Source organism: Miscanthus floridulus, chromosome 19 (genome assembly GCF_019320115.1).
Source record: "Miscanthus floridulus cultivar M001 chromosome 19, ASM1932011v1, whole genome shotgun sequence".
Classification (NCBI taxonomy): domain Eukaryota; kingdom Viridiplantae; phylum Streptophyta; class Magnoliopsida; order Poales; family Poaceae; genus Miscanthus; species Miscanthus floridulus.
In genome coordinates, this window is record NC_089598.1 from 74,254,858 (window position 1) to 74,268,865 (window position 14,008).

Consider the following 14,008-nt stretch of genomic DNA (forward strand, 5'->3'; position numbering starts at 1 on the left):
GTAACTGAGTGCTCAAAGGAGTCAAACACCTTCTCGAAATCTAGCTTTAGGATGATAGCCTGCCTCCTAGACTAATGACACTGGTGAATATATTCAAAACTCCATGCCAACCAATCCTGAATGGTATGTCTTTTTATGAATCCATACTGATTACGGTGAATCAACCCAATGATAACAGATTGCAAGCAGTCTGCCAGAATTTTGGTAACCAGCTTGGGACTAGAATTCATGAGCGAGATTGGTCTATAATCACTAACTATTTTAGGGCTATCAATCTTTGGGACCAATGTGATGATGTGTTAATACATTTAAGATGGGCTGACCCCAGATAGAAATCATTACAAAGGTATAGAAATCACTCCTTATGATGTGCCAGCACTTCTCCATAAATAAGCCGTTGAAACCATTTGGCCCCTGTACTTTGTCAGTTGGCATACGTTTGACAATGAGATCAATCTCCATCTATTGAAATGGTTCATCCAAATCTTGTAGGCCGTCCACTGGCGCTATAAGATTTGCTAGGTCAACAAGCATAGGCGGATTGGCACTGATACCTATTTGATTTCTGAAAGAGTACCACAATAATCCAGCTTTTCCTTCGTGATCATGGATCCAAACACCCTGGTCATTTAGTATTTGTGAGATGAAATTTCTCCTATAGGAAATGGTCGCTATACCATGGAAAAATTTTGTGCACTCATCCCCAAGTTTGATTCTATTGACTATATATCTCTTCCTCCAATAGAGATTTTGTAGTGCAAAAGAGTTTGGAGCAGATTCTTGATCAATCTTCTCAAATTGGCCTCTAGCTTGTATACGTGTCTAGCATCTTCGAGGGCATCCATAAAACTTATGATAGTGTTACAATTCCCTATTAGCAACTTTAGGTTGGATAGATTATGGCTCTAGCTCTTCAATTCAGCTCTGAGTTTCTTGAACTTTGCAGAGATAGTTTTTGTGGGATTAGAGGCCACTAGGGTAGATAACCAGCTATCTTGCACTATTGTTAGGAAACTATCATGTTCTACCTAGAAATTCTCAAATCTAAAGACATTGGAGCGAGGTATCTGAGTGTTGATAATAATTTTGCAAGGGATGTGGTCTGATGTAATCTTTGCCAAGGGTAGCACTTTAGTGTTTGGAAAGTCCAGAGTCTAATTTGGTGACGTAAAAAACTAGTCAAGCTGCTCAAGCAAGGGATCAGACTACATATTACTCCACGTATAGGCTCTTCCTTTCAAGGGGAGTTCTATGAGCCCTAAGTGCTCAATGGCATCATTGAAGACAAGTGTATCTACTAGATTACCCCCTGGCCTATTGTGGTTATTTAGAGAATGATAGAAGTTGAAGTCACCTAAGAAAATTCAATTCATCGAATCATCTATCTCATGACCTTTGAACCAATTGATAACAGTACGTGCTAGATCATCACAGGGCCCATAGACATTTGTCAGAAACCAAGTGTCACCATTGTGAGCAGAAGTAAAATTCATTGTAATACCGAAGCTTTGTTTATCCATAATCACACCCTGAAAGATGGAGCTGTTCCAAAGCACAAGGAGCCCCCCCCTTCGAAGCCCCAATAGATGGAATGTAATCAAAATGATCAAAGCATCTTGGAGCAAATTTGTGGATGAAAGACATTTCAAAATGCTCCCGCTTAGTCTCCTAAAGACAAACAATAGAGCAAACACTCTCCTCAATCGTATCCCGTACTGCATCACACTTTTCCATAGCATTGATACCCCGCACATTCCAACATAAAATGTTCCAACTATGATTATTCATTAGGAAACAACGATTGCATCAGCGCTTCATCTGAGAGCTCACTAAGAGCAACTCCACAGTCAATTCCTCGGTTCTAGAGAACTAGTATTGATACTGGTTTGGCTTGGCCTATCTTCTCATTGATCTAGACAACACATATCTTTCATTTCTTTGTAGGCTCTCTGTTCAGTCAAACCGGGTAGAAACCATCAGTTTTGTTGAGTCTGGTACTGCACCGACACTTCCTTCTACTAGAGGAATGGATGCATCAGAAGCTGCTGTTAGCAAGGAGATGACAGTCCCCGCCCTATTCTTTTAGCCTCTGGTGACTAGTGGGTTGGGCTGAAACTGTCCCATTTGAAATTCAAAAGTAGCTAAGCTAGAGGATCATGGACTTTGAGATCCACCTCCCAAACTCAGGGGCAATCCACTCTCTTGCAAGGGGATAGCATTTTTTGACACTGTGAGGTCCTTGTGAACAACATGAGCGGTGCGATGCCTGGCTTCAACAAGGTATGGCCAGAGTTGCAAAGCTAAAGCATGAAGGCATGGACTCCATTGCACAATTTCCACTCTAGAAGGAGCGATGTCTTCAGTTGCTTACTAATATTGTACCACCCCACAGTCAACCAGTATGGGCCTGAACATGATGGCAACCCTTGGATGAGTAAGAGAGCCATCTAGTTGAGCAGAACTTGGGATGCCCCTCCTATGGAACAAACTGACTGTGGGACCTATGAAGGTATTGAGCCCACCACTTTGAGCTTGTGGTGCAGACTGCACAACGGGAGACACATTGACCTCCTCCCGACGCTACAAGTTTTTTGCTAGGGCCTTGAGCATTACAGCATGAACCACTAGCCAATAGGGTACCAAGTCCAGACCATTGGGTACAAAAACCTCATCTTCGACTTCCTGTATATCGAGTATACCTTTGTCAATGATTTTAGAACCCACTATAAAGGATTGAGCAAAGATAGTGTTGGGGCTATTTAGGATCAGAGGGTTGATGCCCCTCATGGTGAAGACATCCAACAATCCATAGCGGCTGTAGAATAGCTGGTCTGCACAGAGTTTGTTCACTGCCATGAATTTAAGAGCTTCAGTTTGAGGGTTCAACTATTGCTCGGTTTGGGAACGCAAAGAGTCTCGCTTCTCGGCATTATCAACGCTAGAATCAAAGGAGTCGTGGGAATCAAAATGATTAGGTGAGGTTGCCTTTTGAATCCATATTTGGTTGGGCTAGGATCTGATGAGACATTTCCTCTAAACATGACCATAGTTATAGCAGTCCTGTCATCTGATTTTGCTAACACAGGATGAACAGTCGTGTCTGACTCCTAGGCAACGGCTGCAGCTCACAAGGCCCAAAGAAATAAATATAGAGTCGCCGAGTCCATTGGTTTGAATAAATATAGAATCACTTATATTAATGTAATCATTTGAAAGATATGTTGTTTCCCTTAACCGGTTTTGAAACCCAAACTTGTACTATTATTTGTGAACCATTTATAATATTATTTTCACTGCAACTCTATGTATGTGATGTGTATTTGCTTAATCATGTGATCTTGGTTGTGATATTGATTTACCGAGGTCCTTCATGACACTTGGCGGACTACCGGGTTTATATAAGTGAAAGTATGTGCGCGTCAATGTGTTAAACGGGGACAGCCATACTTGATCTTGTAAAAATTGGGTGGCTCTATCACACTTACCACCCTTCGTGGTCACCGCATTAACTTTTTCAAGAGAATTCTCAGGTTGCCTCATGATTTTCCCTTTATTATTAATAGGTAAAGCAGCAGCAATTTGAGCTAACTATGTTTTGATCATTTTGTTAAAGATCAGCTGATTCTTAATAGAGGAAGATAGACCTTCTATTTTTGAATTAATATTTTCTAGCATTTTATCATTATATGTTAGCTTTTTAGTAATATTTTCATTAATTTTAGCTTGACCTAAGACCAGGTCCTTCAAGGAGGGTTGGTTTGAATTGAATTTTGAATTGAAATTATTATTACCTTCTTGTGGGCAGGATTGATTGTTCCACCCATTGTTATTACCTTGTCAGAACCCGTTGTTTATGTATGATGCTTCTTCACGGGTCTCAAGGCAATCATTCCTCGAGTGTCTGACTTCTCCATAGACTTTGCAAGTCATTTGCGAGTCCATGGCCTTGACGGTGCCCTTCATTGCGTCCTTGTTGGTGGCACGATCGTCAAGTCTTTTTAGCAAAAAGTCTATTTTTGCGGTAAGCATATCCATCTCCTTCACGTTGTGCATGCCTTTTTGTTGTTTTTGTTCCTCCTCCCAGCTCTAATTGGCCACCATATTTTTGATAAGAGCCGTGACTCCATTGATGGTTAGGGAAAGAAACGCTCCTCCAACAGTGGCATCTACATGCCCCTTCAACATGGGCGCAAGCCCCTCATAAAAGTTCTAGAGCACGAGCCAGTTTTCCATCCCGTGGTGTGGGCATTCTTGGATGTAATCCTGCAGCCTCTCCCACACCTTGGGCATGGATTCCAATGAAGTCTGCTAGAAGTTTGAAATTTTCCTCCTTAGGGCATTGGTTCTGCCCATGGGGAAAATTTTTGCGAGGAACGCCGTGGAACATTTGTCCCACGTACTAACAGTTTCCTTCTCCTTATAGAACCACTATTTTGCCTTCCTCATGAGGGAGAAGGGAAACAGACCGAGCCTTATGCTTGCTGGTGTGATGTCTTTGATGACGATGGTGTTGCATAGCTCCAGGAAGTGTTGCAAGTGTGCACTTGTGTCCTCACTAGGCAAATGATAGAATTGGTTTGCATGCACCATCGTAATCAGGCCAGTGCATAGCTCGAAGTTTCTAGCTCCCGTGTTGATAGCGAGCCCAACGGGCACATTGGCAATAGTGGGGGTGGAGTAATCGTAGAGTGTCTTGGCCATAGCAGTAGTAGCAAATGGTGCGGGGGTGACTAGCTCAACTGTTGGCGGAGTAGTGGAGGAATAAATGGTATGGGACCTGTTTTTCCTTAGCAGCGCCTCTCGATTATCAGTGTAGTTTTTTGGCAGGTTATAACCGGTCATACACTATCCTATTTTCATCCACAACAAGAGGAAAACAAGCAGAATTAGCCTGCATAAACTATGCTACCATTACATGCATGTGCTCATGATCATGTCCTACTAGATTCTTTAACTTATGCCCTCCATAGCAATGGCGCTAGAAATGCTTGTTGGCATTTCTTAGCACGATCACCAAGTATGGAGGTTTCAAGTCCATCCCCGGTAACAGTGCCAGAAATGTCTATTGGTATTTCTTAGCACCATCACTAAGATTGAGTTAACCATAGCGACGCCGACAAGAAACATCAACTACGATAGTTCTTAACGATTATAGAAAATATCCGCAAGCGCACGGATCTATCATTGTAGCATTTCACCCGGAAGTATTCAGGGTATCGTTATTTATATTTTTTCAAAGGAAGGCAAGATATAAGAGTCTAGCATGAGCATGAACAAGATTACATACATGCATTAGTAAACCAATAGTCTATAACAGGGGTAAAAAATGATATTTTTAGGATAGTGGACACACATCTAGGCCAACCTCAAGGATAAAAGGAAAACAAAGAATAAAAGAATGTTCCTAAGTGGAGCAGGCATGTTCAAATATAGCCATGCAAAGAATAGTTAATGATCATATAAGTTACATGACTAGAGTTAGAACTAAGTGTAAGGTAGGTCGGGAGACCACTGAGTACTGGTCTGCCAGCAACCTCATGTGATGATTTTGACTCCTACACCCTACCTGAACATGGGGGATTACAAGGGACAGACAGGGCTATCACCACCGGCCGCCTACCCCTAAATTGGAGAGTAGGAAATGTATTCACCTACTCCCATGTACCCGGGTACCACGCCTGATTACATGGAAACTACCCAAATCCCCTTAGGTCCCTGACCCTACGGATCGATAGGTAAAGGACTAGGGCACACCGGAAGGCATGATTGACCGCCACCTCAACTTAGGTCTAATTCTACTCATACAAGATGTACGAATGGTTAAGCATAAAGTTGAACATGTTAAGATCATAACATACAAACTATATGCTAGTTCATATTTCAAGATTATAACATGAGAACTATAGTCTAGTTCATATGCACTACTATATTAAAGATATGAGAACAAGGCTATGGAAGAACTCTCAACAATATTCATACCAAACTTGCTCTTCTTCCAAGGAGCCAAGCTCTCCAAGGTAGCTCTTGCTAGCTCCAAATTACTACTAAAAGCTAAAAGAGTACAAGAGTGTGGTAGTGATGTAGAGGCTACAAATATTGGCGTGTGTTGGAGAGGAGCACTACCCCCTTATTTATACTAGCTAGAGGTCGGTTTATGGGGAGATAAAATAGGAAACTAGCCCAAATCTATCCCAAGTGTCATTAATGCACCACCTATGAAAGGTGGGGCCAGGAGGAGGTGGGGGCAGTGCGCTCGCACCCCTGGTGCAGCCACACCTGGGTCGGCCCTCCTCGGCACCACCTTCATGCTATGGGCTGGTGGCTGGACCTGGGCCCCTCCCATGTCTGTGCTCAACCTAGATTCTTTGTTGGAGTCGGCCTTTGCTTGGTTCTTTGATGTAGGATCTACATTACACTTTCTAGATTGCGCATTTTGCTTTGTTTTCAACTTGTATTCAGATGTGTGCCCTGCAAAACATATTTCTTCCATTACAAGTCAAACTATGTCAAAGTAAAAGTATATGTGTATAAGTTTGCTTAATTTATGATGTTTTGGATAGTAATTGGCAGTCGGATTTGATCGTTACTGACTACCAATAGTGATGCGTCCTACAAAATGATTGCAGATCATCCAAAATGGAATTTGATTTTCCTTGTTGGGGAGGACAAATCACTGCTTGCATGTGACATGAACCGCAGTAAAGTTCATGTTCTCCCTTCCTGGGCCATCGACTATCCTAGAAGTACCTGGAAACTATTATGTATGAGCGGCGTACCTCACTATCTTCCTTATGTTCCCTTGTTCATGGAGTCATTAGCAGAGCCGTAAAGGTGCATATGTTGTAATTACGTCATGCCTTTGTTCAAGTAGGTAGTTGTTTTGATTCTATATATAGGCCAATTTGGGCTTCATAACTAATGGAATGGTGTGTTGAATATTATTAATTGTGCTGCTTTGTGCATGTGGAGTCTAAGTGCTTTTGAACAATTTTCCTGCATTGGCTAGGAGGAAGAAGAGGGGTTCCATGGTGCATTGCCTACCAATTCGAAGGATGCACTAATTATATTTATTTTTGCCTAGCAAGTAGGAGTGTCACATGGGAGGAGCACAGCTACGTCGTTTTGTTATGTAAGTCTATAGATCGGTACCTTTAGTTTATAATCTATGTACTGCTTGTGTTAGGACATCAGTTGAGAAAGATATTATGGTAAGCGTCCATTATTATTGTAAGAACATGGTTTATGGATGCAATGATTATATATGTATGCTTTTTGTTCAGTAAGCAATTAAGGCCCATTTATTATTTTGTTATTATCACCACTGCTGTTGGTGGTGCAAATGTCTAACATCGTCGCTATACGTATTATGCAGCAGGGATAAAAGTGTATCATCGCTGAATCATTTAGTAACCCGACACCGACTAAATGATCATCAAAGGTGGATCATGGTGCAAGGCGATGGTGACCATGACCTTTGTAATGACGGTTCATACGCTGAAGTGACGGTGATGTTTACCTCTACAGATGTCTTGGCCATCAAAGCGACAGCGAAGCTGCACCATAGATAGTCAGGTCGACGTATAAAGTGACAGTGCTGGTGACCACTACACCAGTGGTTGATGCGCCCACACGATGGTGATGACAGCCTCCACACAGGAGGATCATTTGCCAATATGGCAGTGTTAGTGTATACCCACAGATGGGTTGTGCCCCAATACGATGGAAGTAAGGACATTTTCATAGATGGATCATAAGCTAATACGGCGATATAGTGTACACCACAGTCGGTCTCAGATTCCGATGGTGATGGCTATGACCATCACTGTCGATAGCTTAATGCCGAGGCCGAAATGTGGTTGCGATGGGGATTATGACATGGCTATGAAAGGTCCGAGTGTAGTAGTGCATCTTCATTTCCCCACCCGTTGCTTCATCTTCATTTTGACCCATCGCTTGTACTTGCCCAACCTCAACCACCTTGCATTATCGTCGTGGACAATGCCCCGTGAAGGTTACATGGATTCGGTCATCCCCCTATTTGCATTTGGTTCCAATTGGTTTTGGATTAGGCATCAGTTTTGTTCATATTAGGAATTTCTTCATTGCAACGGATGTCTTACTTCGGAAGAAACCATTCAATGCAAGCAACCTTGCATTTTGGTGGCTAGGGGTGGCACCAGGACCCTAGATGATGTTGTTTGCTACTTGGGGATGGAGCATTCACCTGAACCAACTGTTGATTGTTGAAGCCGTTGTTCGTCACCTTCTTGGACCACAAAATTTGACAAGAATCGTTCAAAACCCTATTTGTGGAGAGATTTTTGTGCTTTGCAGGACTGGACATGAAGTAGACATACTTTTTAGATACAATATTAACATGGATGAATATGTTGTCATCTTCGCTACGGTTCACTACCTCTGGCTTTCGGCATCGCATCAACCAATTGAGTACCTTAGTAACTGCCTACCCATCCGACATTAAGTCTTAGAATTTGTGAAACTTTTATGTTAATGAAGTTTATATGTACTGATAAAGCCTCTGGATTAGTATATATGAGTACTACATAATTGTTGAACTATTACTTCGGTTGAAATGTTAATTGAATCAGTTAGTCTTGATTGTGATCCACGTGGTGTGGAAAAAGATAAGGAGGACTTGGCTGTAAACACTAGCAGTCCAATCAGACTGGGGAGTGTGATAATTTCTAAAGAAGAGCACAATAGGGGTGGAGATCATGAAGCCTGGGAGACTCAAGCTACAAAGATGAACTCATGAGTGGAGATCCAAGAGAAAGGGCAAGATGGGTGGCCTGCCTGGAAAGAGGTGAGGCAGAGTAAGGGGCTGAAAGACAATGGAACATCTCAGATCAAGGTGGGAGAACATGTCCAGAACAAGATGGCTGCTGGTCTGGAGTCTGAATGTATAACTTCTAAAAACCAGAACTCCTTTGCAGCTCGTTCTAATGTTCATATTGCATATTTAGCTTCTAAAATGGGAAGACATTCTGATTCCCTCTCATTTGAGAAAATTGATATTCTTAAAGATCTTGAGAATGCTAGAATGAAATTGAATGAGCATAACAGCATAATAACTGAACCAATAAATAGCATGGAAGATGATAACCTTCCCTTAAATGAACAAAATGTTCTGGAATGGGGTACTGATGATTCTGAGGAGGAACCAATTGTTCTTACTGCTAGCATTAGAAAGAGCAAATCCTCCAAAAAGTATAAGAGAAAAACTAGAGCTAGCAAAAACCAACATGTTGATGGTTTCATGCTCTCCAAAGGAGGTGAATCCAAGGTTAGCCCTAGATTCAACCTCAGGGATAGAAAGACCATTAAGAAAGTTTATAAATGATAGGCATTATTTGGAATTGTAGAGGGTTGCAAAGAAAGGCCTTAGCACTTATATTAAAGAGCTTATTTGGGATCACAAAGTAGATTTCATTGGAATTCAGGAGACTATGAAAAAGTCTTACTCTGAGAATTTTTTAGGAAACTTGATAATGCTAAAGAATTCAGCTGGCATTAGACTCCTTCAAGTGGTAAATCTAAAGATATGTTAAGTGGTATTAAGAATGATAGATTTGAAGTTGAGAATTTTGATAATGGTGTATTCATGATAATTGCTAATGTGTTTGATAAAAGTCTTAAGAAGCATTGGTCTTTGGCAACCATTTATGGCCCAGCTCAAGATGAATTCAAATTAAAATTTCTTACTCAACTGTCTAGCTTTTGTTTTAAGGCTAAGTACCCTATTCTGATGGGTGGTCATTTTCATATCCTAAGATTTAGTGCTAACAAAAATAAGAAATTTACTGAGAACAATTTCTCTTGTGTTCAACATAACCATTAATTCCTATGACTTAGGGAACTCCCCCTTGCTGGTGGCAAATTCACATGGACTAATAATAGGAAAGATCCTACTCTGGAAAAGCTTGATAGAGTTTTGATTTCAAATTCTTGGGAAGCTGAATATCCCCTCTATAACCATAGGAAGGTTCTAAGGTATATGTCTGATCACAATCCTTTGATTGTGAGAACTAACTTAGAGCAAAAAATTGGCTCAAGGCCATTTTGTTTTGAAACCTCTTGGTTACAACATGCTGAATTCAGTAACAAAGTAGAAGAAATCTGGAATAGAAAAGTTGTGGCAAAATCAACCATTGATGCCTGGTGCATTAAGATGGATAGAGTGAGAAAAATTCTTAAAGGATGGGGACAAAATATTAAGGGGCACACCAGGAAATATAAGAGAACTTTGTCAGAAGAATTGGAGAATTTGGAAAGTTTAGAAGAAGAGATGTCACTATCCGTTGATATGCTGAACAGAAAATCTTTCATTCCAACTGAAATGCTTAGACTAACAGAAGAAGAGGAGAATTATTGGCACAAAAGATCTAACAGCATGTGGTTGTTAAAGGGAGACAACAATATTGCATTCTTTCATAGAATTGCAAATGGGAAAAAAGAAAGAATACCATTTTTTCTCTGAACCACAATGAACAAGTCATAGAGGGCGATGCTACCGTTGTGGAGTATCCCATTCAGTTCTACAAAGATCTTTTGGGCCGTCTGCCCCATCTGGCTTTATGATGGAGCAAAATTGCTGGGACCAATCTAAACTGGTTAATAATTAGGAAAATGACGAATTAGAAAAAGCCTTTTTCTGAAGCTAAGATTAAGGAGGCAGTATTCTCTATGGAAAAGAATACTGCTCCTGGCCCAGATCACTTTCCTATTGAATTCTACCAACATTGTTGGGATGTCATCAAAGCTGATCTAGTTGCTATGTTTCAAGATTTTCATAATTTGAATTTGGACATTGCCAGATTTAACTATGGAATCATAACCCTCCAGCCTAAGGTGAAAGATGCTAATAGTATCAAATAATACAGACCTATTTGTCTGTTAAATGTCATTTACAAAGACTTCACAAAAGCCCTGATGCGTAGGTTTGATAAGGTCATGGGGAGAATCATCAACAAAAGCCAATCTGGCTCCTTAAGGAATAGGAATATCATGGATGGTATCATGGCATTACATGAGATTTTGCATGATACTAGAATGAAAAAGAAAGAGGGGTTGATACTGAAATTAGATTTTGAAAAGGCGTATGACAAACTTAGTTGGGACTTCCTCTTTGAATGTCTCAAGCAGAGGGGATTTGGTGCTAAGTGGTGTGATTGGATAAAAATGGTGATGAGCTCTGAAACTGTAAGTGTAAAATCAACAACACCACTGGAAGTTATTTAAAATTTGGTAGAGATGTAAGGCAAGGAGATCCTTTATCTCCCTTTGTTTTTAATATTGCTGCTGACACTCTTGCAAAAATGATATCTCTTGCTCAGAAAAATAAATTGATTCAGGGCCTAGTGCTAGATTATATTGAGAATGGAGTGGCAATTCTACAATATGCCGATGACACAATCTTGTGTTTGCAAGATGATAGGGAGCAAGCCTCAAATCTTAAGCTCCTCCTCTATTTGTATGAATCCATGTAAGGACTTAAGATTAATTTTTCTAAAAGTGAGATCATTATGGTGAGCCAGGATGGTAACACAAGTCTAGAGTTTTCTAATATGTTCAACTATGCAATAGGGAAGTGGCCCATTAAGTATTTAGGAGTTACTGTGGCTAGCTCTAGATTTCATGTTGTTGACTGGGTCCCCGAGCATTCTCCCAGTTTATGCTATGTCTATGTATTGGTTGCCTATGTCAACCATTAACAAAATGGATTTAGTTAGAAAGAGATTTTTCTAGCAGGGAGGAAACTTGAAAAAGAAATATCATTTGGCCAAGTGGACCAGGATAACTAAGCAAAAAAATAAAGTGGGGTTAGGGGTAAAAGACTTGAGTAAAATGAACATAAGCCTTTTGTGTAAGTGGTGGTGGAAAGCTGAGAATGGGAATAGTATTTGGCAGGAGATTATCTCCAAGAAATACTTGAAAAAAGGAATCATTTCTCAGTTGAAAAAGAGTAACAAGAACTCCCCTATTTGGAATGACTTATTGAAAGTATTGGTGTTTTTTTGACCATCGACGAGTAAATTTATATTTGCGTGTCTGGCTTGGATGGTGTGCTCGGAGGATACAAGGGTTTATACTGGTTCGGGCGGAACATCCCTATGTCCAGTTCACTGTTGCTCGTGATACCGGCACTTGGTTTGCAGTAGAGGTTACAAACAGGTGAGAGAGGGAGAGGATCCCAAGTATCTGGTGGAAGGAGTGAATGGGTGCTGAGAGCTCACTTGCCCCTCAGCCATGTGCTCATGTTATGCTCTTGTTTTTCATATCCCCCCTTCATGGGGTGCCCTACTTCCCCTTTTATAGACGAAGGGAAAGCATGGGTTATAGAGGAGGAAAAGTAGAAGAATGAGAGAGAAGAAGGCTTCTAGGGTTGTCGGGTCCTTCTCCTTCATGTGGGTCCCGCTGATCCTATAGATGTCAACAGGGGTGGCTCCATGTCATGGCCTTGTTCATCACTAGCGCCATGCACAGGCGTCATCTACCGGTCATGGCATTCCACTCCATCCCAGCGGACATCGTGGTGAACTAACGCGTCAGTCAGCGTCCATACAAGGATTAGGCAAAACAACACTAGCATTCCCAACACTATTCTTGATGTGAATCCCAAGTTATGGCTCATCATGGCCATGGGTTACATCAAGGCATGCCAGCGTCTTCCCTGGCATTAGAGTTTTGACCCAGGCCCATATGCTTGGACCTAGATTGGTTGGTGGTGGTATGGGTCCCAGTCGGATGAGACGGAACCCACGTCCTTGAGGTCGGGCGGGGCGGAGCCCGTGACCTTGGGCAAGAATGAAACCATGTCCTTGGGGTCGAGCGAGATGGAGCCCACACCTAAGGGGTCAAGCGAGACGGAGCCCATGGCCTCGAGGTCGGGCGAGACAGAGCCCGTGGCCTAGGGCAAGACAAAACCCGTCTCCTTAGGGTTGGGCAAGATGGAACCCGCCGCCTTAGGCAAGACGAAACCTACGGCCTCAAGGTCAGGCAAGATGGAGCCCATGGCCGTGGGCAAGATGGAACCCACAACCATGGGCTAGATAGAACCCGCGTCCTTAGGGTCAGGCGAGATAGAACCCACACCCAAGGGGTCGGGCGAGATGGAGCCCATGGCCTTAATTGAGATGGAACCCGCAGCCTTGGGTGAGATGGAACCTGCATCCTTGGGGTCGGGCGAGACGGAGCCCACGCCCAAGGGGTCAGGCGAGACAGAGCCCATAGCCTTGAGGCCGGGCATGACGGAGCCCATGGCCTCTATGTCGGGCGAGACGGAGCCCGCGGCCTTGGGTGAGATGGAGCCCATGTCCTTGGGCGAGACAGAACCCACATCCTTGGGGTTAGGTGAGACAGAGCCCGTACCCAACGGGTTGGGCTAGATGGAGCTCGCGGCCTTGAGGTCAGGCGAGACAGAGCCCACGGCCTTGAGGTCAGGCAACATAGAGCTTGTGGCCTTGGGGTCAGGCAAGACCTTTAATACATCTCGAGCCATCCAGGGAAGTCAGCATAGGCACTAACTTCCTTGCTTTGGGTATCCCTAATATCGATACCCGACAGTATCCCCTGAACCTACGGAGGAGTAGGATACTCCTTTGGAGGCTTTTCTAGATGGGAGGACTCTGAGGGCCTTGGCATTCTTTTTGTAGCCCATGGCGTGTCTGGGTAGGACGGCAATTCCCTTTTGTCATGATCGGACTTCTTGGGGACAAGTAACCGTAGGATTTGGGAGGTCGGAAAGATTTTTCTTGATTCTGTTCCCCTAGGATCCGATCGGTCTGCTATCGTACTATGACCACGTGTTTGGTCTCCTTATGAGTCCAACTTCCCTCGAGCCCCTGCGTGTTGCAGGGGTCCGATCGAGGGTCGGCTCGTCTTTGTGATCATCATCCCTTAAGCATTTTTTTTGATAAAATAGAGGGGCGGAGACGTGCCATTTTTTTCTTGATGGACAAGACATGGTGCTCGATGAGCTATTAATGGA

General features: G+C 42.6%; 1 protein-coding gene across 1 annotated transcript; it reads right to left on the reverse strand.

Moving 5' to 3' along the window:
• Positions 1-12,730: 12,730 nt before the first annotated feature.
• On the reverse strand, positions 12,731-13,333 carry LOC136526183 (uncharacterized). Its single transcript, XM_066518940.1, has 2 exons — positions 13,112-13,333; positions 12,731-12,928 (listed from the first exon to the last, which is right to left on the reverse strand). The coding sequence occupies exons 1-2, from the start codon at positions 13,331-13,333 to the stop codon at positions 12,731-12,733; spliced, it is 420 nt and encodes a 139-aa protein (XP_066375037.1).
• Between the last annotated feature and the right edge of the window lie 675 nt (positions 13,334-14,008).